The sequence below is a fragment of the Apteryx rowi genome, unplaced genomic scaffold (genome assembly GCF_003343035.1).
Source record: "Apteryx rowi isolate R43461 unplaced genomic scaffold, aptRow1 scaffold_232, whole genome shotgun sequence".
Lineage (NCBI taxonomy): Eukaryota > Metazoa > Chordata > Aves > Apterygiformes > Apterygidae > Apteryx > Apteryx rowi.
Genome location: NW_020448664.1, coordinates 823,458 through 833,396, shown reverse-complemented (window position 1 = coordinate 833,396; position 9,939 = coordinate 823,458). Strand labels below are relative to the sequence as shown.

The 9,939-nt window shown below is 45.3% G+C and overlaps 1 protein-coding gene across 1 annotated transcript in view; it reads right to left on the bottom strand.

Annotated features, from left to right (window-relative positions):
- Nucleotides 1–1,075: 1,075 nt before the first annotated feature.
- The window catches only part of SPINT1 (serine peptidase inhibitor, Kunitz type 1), a 23,401-nt gene continuing 14,537 nt past the window's right edge, over nt 1,076–9,939 (bottom strand). Inside the window, exons 4-10 of the mRNA XM_026065865.1 lie at nt 9,493–9,631; nt 8,172–8,342; nt 7,326–7,352; nt 5,393–5,518; nt 4,451–4,501; nt 3,381–3,564; nt 1,076–1,433 (exon numbers count right to left, since the gene is read on the bottom strand). Coding sequence (XP_025921650.1) covers nt 1,196–1,433; nt 3,381–3,564; nt 4,451–4,501; nt 5,393–5,518; nt 7,326–7,352; nt 8,172–8,342; nt 9,493–9,631 — 936 coding nt within the window. The 3' untranslated portion in view covers nt 1,076–1,195. The remainder of the gene's footprint in view (nt 1,434–3,380; nt 3,565–4,450; nt 4,502–5,392; nt 5,519–7,325; nt 7,353–8,171; nt 8,343–9,492; nt 9,632–9,939) is intronic.

Sequence of the window (9,939 nt, the reverse complement as noted above, 5' to 3'; positions counted from 1 at the left end):
AACAAGAGTAACAGCATAGATTTCCTAGAGGGAGCTGCAGCCACCAGCCCTGCTTAGCAGCACAGCCAGGGCCACGCAGCAACTTCAGAGCCCCGGGACAGCTACGTGCTGCCTTTCAGATACTGCCCTGAGGCATGTGCTGTTACCCTCCGGTTCCTCCTTGCATCCCCTTCCTTCACTGTGCTTCTCCCCCCCCCAGCCCCTTCTTCTTTTCCTCCCTCAGAGGAAACTTCCCAGCTGCAAACCCCAAGCAGTACTTTGACAGGACATCTCCAGGCAGCCTCTTCAGGAGCACCAGGCATCACTGGCTGGCACAGCAGCAGCAGAGATGTGACTGGCTCTGAGGGAGCTGGGTCCTTTCACTCTCCTCTTACCATCAGCCAGAAAAGTGGGAACATTTCCTTTCATTTCACTTAAAAATAAATAGATATTTTGTCAACATGTTCAGAGTTCGACTGAACGCCGAAAAAGCACAGGGCAACTCATGAAGAGAAAATGGTGGCTGTAACATGCAGCCATGCAAAAAAAAAAAAAAAAAAATCTAGGTGCACTTTTCTGTTAAAAAACAAAATCTATTGATTAAAACAGAAGTTTCCCTGTTTCCTTCTGTCTCAGGAACAAAAATAACTTGAGAGTGTCACAGAGCTCTCAGGACAGGCTGAGCTGGTTATGTGAAGCACACAACTGCCAAGAGACTAACCACGACCACAAGGACTAGTGGAAGGCAAGGCCACCTTGCAAAAGTCTAGGGAAAATGGGAGGAAAATGAGAGGTTGGGTAGAAGAAAGTGGCACTGCACAAATAAAAATTGATGGCTGTGGTGAGCTTGCACGAATATGAATGCTACACAAATACAATCCCAGGGTCCTTCAGTAAATACAGCTGAGTTCTGCTCCAGGTTTGAGGAGGAAGAACAATGTCACTCAGAGTTGTCACTGGATTGCTTGAAGCTGGGAAGGGACAGACATCAGAGAGCATCAAAATGCTCCCAAATCCTCAGTTTCCAGAGCAGCCAGTTATCCAGGACAATCACAATCAGTAGTACTGCCAAATCATGGCTAGATCTTGGCCTCATGCTACAAATGTCTTCTAACAGAAAAAGTCCTTCAGGTGCAAGCCTGTATTTAAAAGACAAAACTCCAAAAGTTCTTGGGAGTGTCCCAATGCTGGGCCAGAAGGAGAGAGAGGTTGTAGGTCAGACTGGTTTGGTGGCACCATTGTAAAACAGGTGTGTAGTGTCCTCTGTGGTGGAGAGGGTTGAGTTAGTAGTGGTGGCTGGCTGACGGCGTCTGCTGTTCTTCTTCCTTTTCTTGAGGAAGAAGTAGCCAATGATCGCCAGGACTACCACGATGCAGATCCCAAGGAGCACAGCAATCACCACCTCAAAGGCACCTGCGGGAAATATGTGCACACACATGACAAGGGCCGTTCCACTAGCCTTAAAGCAGCACAAATGGTCAGGAAGAAGCAAGCACAAAAGCTGCTCAAGAAGCTATGCTGACAAAGAAGGGCAGTGAACACAAATCTGAGCAAAGAAGAAAGAAGGCAACTGCATGGCAGAAGGGTCTGGCCAGGTATACCAGGCTTCTCTCTTCCAAATTACAGTTCCCATCATTTCTCAGCTGCACTACGCCCTCTAAAGGCTAGTCGGTGACTTCTGCACACTTGGCCATTTGACATCCATATTGGTATCAAACCCTTTTCCAACATTGGCATTGCTTCATGCATCAATTGGGAGCCCCCAGATGGCTGGCTGCAGAGAACACTGTCTGGACTGGATAATGTTGTTTGTGTGAGACTATGGTGGATTCATTAAGTACAGCGGAGAACACCGTGGGGAAAGAGCTCATAGCTGTGCTGTGAGCAAACACAAGTCGGCAGTCTTCTACCATGCTGACCAAACTCCTGTGTCATCAGTGGAGAGAAAGTCAGATATGATGTATTTGAGAGCTGGGGTGAATCAGAGGGTTGAATCAATCCCTGGGGCTTGAAAAGAAATGTAAAATATCAAGACTGCTTTAGTGAAGAAAGAGATGTTACAATTCTGTGATGAAAGGACACCAAGGTTAATGTGCCTGTTATTCTTTAAGATCTTATAAATTGATGCCTTTGCTGTTATTTTCATATTCAGGTAGGGGTTATAGGGTCATTAGATTTCCCCCGTAGTCTAACACACAATATTCTTCATATTCACCTGTGCCTTGTCTTTTGGAGAATTGGTCCTTATGTAAATACGGCCCTTATGAAAAATTTTCCCTGCTATTTTTTGACTTTGAACACTGGAGTATTCATGCAAATGTTGATGGAAAGAGAATCGGAGGCCTCTGCTATGAGCTACTGAGTCACAGGCTAAGGAGAAATCAGATCACAGATGCACAGTCCTCAGAAGTGTCTCTTTAGCCACTGCTAGTGTCCCACAAATCCCACACTGTTCCCTCAACTTAAAAAGGCAGGGGTAGGGAGAAGGTTATTATTTTCAAGAAAAGGCAAAATATTTTTCAGGACAGAGTAAAAGTAATAAACAGTCTCTGTAAGAAGAACTGTTACTCACTTAAGCTAGCACTTTGGGGCTCAAACGATTCCCATCTCCGGCCAATGACATCTGCTTCTGAATAGGGAGCAGAGGGGGGGAAAGAGTTTTAGAAAGAAGAGTTAGAACAAGGGATAAGACAGGCTTTTCAGGAACATATTTCCTGTACTCTGATGTGACTGAATACATAGAACATGCTTTTTAACAGCTGTGGTACTGAGCTCTCAGAGAAGGCCAGGGAAGCACAGTATAGTTAAGCATGGTGCTTCAGAAAAGCAGACACAGGTTGCTTCCTCTTGGATATGCTTTGGCTGAATTCCTCCCATTGCTGCTGTTGTCTTCCTCAGGAGCACCTACAGATCTCTACACTGTAACAGCCTTCCCTCTTGTTTGTTTAAAGTTGCTGCTTAATACCCGTCATTAAGGATGTTCTTTCATTTTCAACGGACAGTAAAGAATAGTTCCCTACTCACCTTCTCTAACTACTGGTAAATGTAAACACCTCTGCTTCTCCCCTGTCTTCCTCCCCTCCCATTTAGGGAGAACTGGAGCCAAGCTAGAAAATTAGATTCTCTTTAGAGACGCCATCCCGTAACTGCAGTTACTTTTGTCCTTTTTCAGCATCAACATCCAAAATGTTTTTCCAGCTCTGAGATATGGCAAGCAAGCTGCATTACAGAAAGATACTGTGTACACACAGTCTCCTTAAGCAATCAGTCACGTTGAAGAATGCTGTGGTGCATGGCCAGGCTTAGAGAACAGAGCTGCTTCGTCTGAAGGCTCCCAAGTTTCTGCCTCTTTGTGACCATAGAATTTAATCAGACGGGATTTTCAATGCTCCAGCCCTGACTATGCCTCCTTACTTGTGATGCCTGCACATGATTTCATGCACTCTTCCTCTTCTCCAAAGTTGTTCTGGTTACCGTCACAGCCCCCGTAGGTGAAACGGTCACATTTCTCAGCGAACGGGTTGTAGTACCAGCGTGGAATGCTTTCTGTGCACAGTCCAGTATCGGGCAAATCCAGACAGTGACCTGGCAAAGCAAGAGAGGTGTTCTAGCCCAAGCCGTGTGTTCCCAGAGCAGCAACATTTTCTGCTTGCACTAGAAAAGTACAAGTGCCACTGGAGCAGAGAATCCATGGTTAGACCAGTGTCTCTCAGGTTCCCACTGTCCAGTTGCCAACTGCTCAAAACTGGACATTGCCAAGCTGAGCTGACATCTGCCTGTAAACCTGACCAGTAACTAGGAAACAGAAATATCAGAGTGTGCAGTCATGCTAGACCTTGAATTCAATCCCCTGAAGAAATGATCTGCCCTCCTTAGGGAGGTAGAAGGGATACAGTAACTTGAAGAGCCTGGACACATGGTGGAAAATAAGGAATACAGGTGAAGCATAACCGATGGTGCCTAAGAACCAGTCTGGTTAGGGTCTTTACTACAAGCAAGCTGCATTTAAGCTGACTTGGGATATACTCTCTTAGCCCACTGGCACTGCCGGTGTCCATACTAGTATAAACAGGGCAAAGGCATAGGATCAAGTACTGGTGTATGATTACCCATACTATGTAATTGCTACGTCCTCCATACTGCTTTGGTCTGTGCTATTTCCCAAACAGTGCTAGGTATGCTGCAGGATACAGTACAGGCCAGGTGCTGTGCCCAACACGCAATATGGATGAGGCCACCTGGGTGGAAAGAGTTTAGACATACAAGTGAGAGCCTGGCTATAAACAGCTGTCCTCAAGGTCAGAGAACAGGTCCTTTACCATTTTTAATACAGCTATAACCACTGGGACTGTCTAGATACTACACCTATTTTTGAATTAGACAGGGAAGCAGTTTTACCTTGGAACAACAGACTGGAGAAGAAGGCAAAAAACTGGCAGATGTTAGTCTAGGTGCTCTTGATAGTACCTACCTTTTTTATTTGTGACATTGATTTTCTGCAGTCTATTGAACTCACGAGCATCTGCAAGAGAAACATTTCATGTTAAAACTATTCTTCCCAGCTGAATACAAAAGGAATGCCTCTATCCATACAGATACAGGTAGAAGGGGCTTTTCTGCAGATACCTTTGCTATCATAAGCCAGGGAAAGGAAGATATAAACTGAGGTTCTTAGATATCTGAAAGCTATGAGAAGAACATGGGAAAATAAAATGTAATTATTAGGAACTATTCCCAGTTTCAGTTCCACAAATATAGAGGAAGCTAAGGAAAGCTAAGGAAAACACAGGCTGCTTTCATAGCTTTTTCCACCAAAAAAAAGTGAGGAAACTGCTATCACTCCAGAAGTATGAATAAGCACTAGTGTCACATCACTATAGTCACAAGCTCGCAGCCTAGAAAGGTTGAACCCTCCCACCTCCCATGGCAATTCTGTCAGAAGAGAGAAAGAGGGAGGGATTACAGGCTTCAGCAGTTAGCTGCTGTGCATTTACCTCACCTGCACACCGTGAGGATGTTAAGGGGACAGTAAGATGCGACACAATGCATTGGGAGAATTCAGAGTTTCATTTATCACCTCCAAGCCCTAGGAGACCTGTTAAGGTCATTCAGAGATAAAGTACTGGAAGGCGAGGAGAGGACAGGCTCTGAAGACTTGCAGACAGATGTGGAGAAGAGAGCGGAAGAGTATTCAAGAGGCAGGAAAAATCTCAGAAGCATGATCAGCTCTTGCAGTCAGCCGGGATAAAGGAGATGGCAGAATTGAAAATATAATAATACTGCAGAAAGAGGTAATACAGAGTAAGGGGATGAAACAGAAGGCAACAGAAAACATTGAGTCAGTAGACATAACTTACATTGTGCTCACTCCTGTGCAGACACTGTTTTCTAAGTCAGAATTTGAAGTACTTACATTGTTCACAATACATCTCATCTGATCCATCAGCACAGTCTAGAGTTTCATCACACTCCAGATAGGCATCAATGCAACAGCCATCCTGGCATCTGAAGGTGGGGGGCTGACAGTTCCCATTGCATACTGCATCAGAAACAGTTCAGACAGCTCATTAAAATATATTATTTTGCCCTGTCACACGGATGCTTTATGAAGGACTTAAAAGTTGGTGATAGGACTAGCAAACAAGAAACAAGGCAGATTGGATAAGGCTTCTCTTCAGTGCCATTCTGAACAAAAAAGAAAAAACAAAAAAGCCCACTTCTTGTTTATAAGCAAAGCATTGCTTTGGGAACAGCCACGCTTCCTCTCAAAAAAGAAGTTCACAGAGGGTGGAGGCAGGCATAAGCTACCCAGGAGAAATATGGAGACATTGCCCAACCATGCAGGGATTGAATTAAGAAAGCCAAAGCTCAGCTGGAGTGGAAACTAGCAAGGGATGTGAAGTGCAACATGAAGGGTTTCCACAGGTACACTAGTTGCATAAGAAGGGCTTAGGAAATCTATGCCTGCTCCTCTGTGGGGCTGGGGACGTGGTGACAAAGGACACAGAAGAGATTGAGGTACTCAATGCTGTATTTGCCTCAGTCTTTACAGGGAAGGTCTGCCCTCAGGCCTCCCAGGTCCCTGGCCCATTTGTAAACTCTGGCCGGTGAAGCGTTGCCCACAGTAGAGAAAATCACATTAAAGACCACTTAAAGGGGGCACACATAAGTCCGTGGGGTGATGTGGGCAGCATCCAAGAGTGCTGAGAGAACTGGCCGATGTCATTGAAAGGCTGCTCTCTATCATCTTTGAAAGGTTGTAGTGATCAGGGGAGGTTCTTGATGGCTGGAAAAAGGTATACATCGCTTCCATCTTCAAGAAAAGCAAGAAGGAGGATCTGGAGAAATACAGGCTGGTCAGCTGAATCTCAATCCCTAGGAAGATTATGGAGCAAATCGTTCTGGATGAGGGGACAGAGTGCACCCTCAGCAAGTTTGTGAATGATACTGAATGGGGGGGAGCATCTGATATGCTGCAGGGAAGAGCCGCCATGCAGAGAGGCCTTGGCAGGCTGGAGAAATGCCTCACAGAGTGCAAAGGCAAATGGAAAGACTAAGGAGCAAATTAAAAGTCCCGCACCCGAGATAGAACAACTCCATGCAACAGTGCAGGCACCAACGGGCTAGAAAGCAATTCTGCAGAAAAAGACCTAGGGATCAGGATGGACAAGCTGAATATGAGCCAGCGGTGAACCCCTGTGGCAATGAAGCCCAGCTGCATTCTGGGATGTGTTAGCCAGCAGAGACAAGTAATTATTCCCCTCGACTCCAAATATTGTCTTAAGTGCTGAATACTGCACCCAGTTCTGGGCTCCCCAGTACATGAAAGATGTTAGTGTCCTGGAATGAACCCAACAGAGACTCATCAAGGGGCTGAAGCACATGACCTAATGTGAGGCTATGGAGAAGACAGAGCCAGACTCTTTTCAGATGTGCACAATAATAGGATGAGAGGCAACAGATACAATTTGCAACAAGGGAAATTCTGACTTGATATTAGGAAAAAAATTCATAATAAGGGTGGTCAAACAACAGCACAGGTTGCCCAGAGAGATTGTAGAATCTCATTCCTCAGAGATACTCAAAGCTGGACTGGACATAGTCCTGAGCAACCTGATATGATTCACTACTGGCCCTGCTTTGAGCAGTGGGTTGGTCCAGATGACCTCCAGAGGTATTTTTCAACCTGAATTATCCTATGACTTGAAAGTGATAGGCATGGTAGAGAAATCAGTCTCCAGTGCCTTGCTTTCCACACTGAGTGCTAGTCAAAGAGACATGGGAATGGATATGAGAAATTAAGTCTGAGATTACAGCAGGATTACATGGTGGTACAAGAGGCTTACCTGGCTGTTGTCGTCCACCAACAGAACCTGAAGAGACAAGAGGTAAAATAAAATAATATTACCACCATATTATATTGTCAGCTCAGGATCAGCTTTAGACTGCCTTCATGTCTCATCTAAGAAATGCATCTTTTTCTGAAACAAACCTCTATAGAAATGGGGAGTAGAAATACAAATTTCCACAATCCAGAGACCCCCACATGAGCAATACCTTTGTGAGGCAGGACTGGAGAAGGACAGGGCAAAGTTCCTATCGCTAGCTAGACTCTTCCTGAAAAGTCCTTCTGTTTGAAACCTTTATCTCCACCTTGAACTGTACACCTCAAAGGGGACTGGTAGATGCTCAGCCCATTTATCTGAGGCAGTGCTAAGCCATTCTCAGACACAGCTGTGAGTGGACCAAGGGAAAAGATTAATTTAATTTGAGGGGTGAAAGGCGAGAAGGGAAGGTACATCTGACTCTCCCACAACACAACACCAGCCTCCGAATGCAGGTTCAGGATGTGGCACAAAGATTCTGGAAAGATTTCTGTGGCCAGAGATACACAATGGACACCCAGTCCTGAATGCGTCCTGCAAGCAGAATGAACCTGTTTCCTGCCTCTGTCCAGCCTGGCTAGAGACACTAAAATACCATCTATGATAACACTTCATACTGACTGGCGCACAGACAGGGGAGCAGCACCAGATACCTTGGCAGTGCAGTACTCCCCATCACTAATTAACCTGGTCTCCTCAGCTCTGCTAACTCAAATTCTAGCCGCCAGCCAAGAAGCTACAGTATCTGCCCATAGGATCACCACAGTCCTATGCAAAAGAGGGGGTTGATTTTTGAAACAGACTCACCTCTAACATTTTTGCAGGCAAGTTTACACTCCTCTTCCCGTAAGTAGTTATTCTTGTTGGGCTTGCAGCCCCCAAAAATGAACTGCTCACACTGCTGAAGACTTGGGTTGTAAAACCAACGTGGAAAAGACCCCCGACACCGACCCACCTTCTTAGGAGTCAAACAGTGCTCTATCAAGAAAGTTAATATAGAAAGGTCTGATTAGTTTGCTTTATCTTCACATACACAAAGGAAAAAATCTTGCAGAGGGAAGTACCTTGACAGGATGGATACCTGACTGAAAGATTTATAAAATTCTGAGTAGCATGGAAGAGGTCAGTAGGGAGTGATGATATATGGTTTCTTACCATATGAAAGGCAGAGACACAAAAACAAATTAGCAGGTGACACATTCATAAAACACAAAAGGAGCTACTTCTCCACACAGCACATAGTTAAGTTGTAAAACTCCTTGCTTCAGAGTGTTGCTGCTGCCAGAACATTACATGAGTTCAAAAAAGGGATTCAGCCATGGCTGTTAAACACATAAAAACCCACTTTCATGTATAAAAATATCTTCCAGCTCAAATTGCTTGGAGACTGGCCATGCATACTAGGGAGATACTGAAAGCATGTCATATTCTTGTAATCTTTCCAAAGTATCAACCACAGGACACAGTTGGATGTAGCATACTGGATTTCAGACAGACCTTTTGAGTGACCTGACATGGCTGTTCTTATATTTTTATGGTACCTGAGGCAGGGGAAGAAATTCTCTACTTAGCTACCTGTCAGCTGTTTGTCCAAAAACTCCTTCCCCCCAATGAACTTGTAATGCTGAACATTTTGATCACTAAAAAAGCCTTTTGAAGCACAAAATCTAGAGAAAGCTTGGGCCACTTTGAACATCATGCTCATAGTTCCACCTATGCTGCAGGCTAAGGGAATTAGGGCCTTCACAGCAAACCATGGAGTAAACACAACCTTTTGGGTTCTCTTTCTCTCTAACACCCTCAGCTGCACTCCAGTCTTCAGTCACTCTGGTGTCACCCAGCAGAGGGCAATGGCATGCAGAGACAACCAGATTATTGCAGGCTACCTCTTCTGCAAGAGGATGTGGAAACCCTAAAATAGACCCCACAAATGCAGAGGTCTTCTTCCACTATGATTCAGATACAGGTTTTTACTGGAAAAAATTGACATGCAAGTCTTGTCTCCCATTCACGCTCTTTTCCCATCTAATCCCTCTCAGCAGAGGCCTGGTAATGCCAGAGCAGCACCCAGCTTTGGGGCAGAGTTTTGCTGGAGACTCCAGCCGAATGGCTGTGGGGTTGGGCTCACCTTCAGTCTGCTCAGAATTCAGCACCATAATGGTGATGTTGGTGATGTCCTGCTGGTGCGCGGTGTCCATGACAGTAAGCTGGAAGACATAAGTCCCCACCTGTAGGTTGGAGACTTCCACCTGATCTTCTTCCTGTTTCTGAGAATGCAAAAGAGAGTTTATGCAGAGGAACATCTAATGAAGGGGCAAGTGAAGCTATGAAAGGCTTGTGCTTCTGTTACATTAGCTGAAAAGAAGCTTGGCTGGAAACCTCCAAGCAGAATCACAGAATCGCTGAGGTTGGAAGGGACCTCTGGAGATCATCTAGTCCAACCCCCCTGCTCAAGCAGGGTCACCTAGAGCACATTGCACAGGATTGCATCCAGGCGCGTTTTGAATATCTCCAGAGAAGGAGACTCCACCACCTCTCTGGGCAACCTCTTCCAGTGCTCTGTCACCCTCACAGT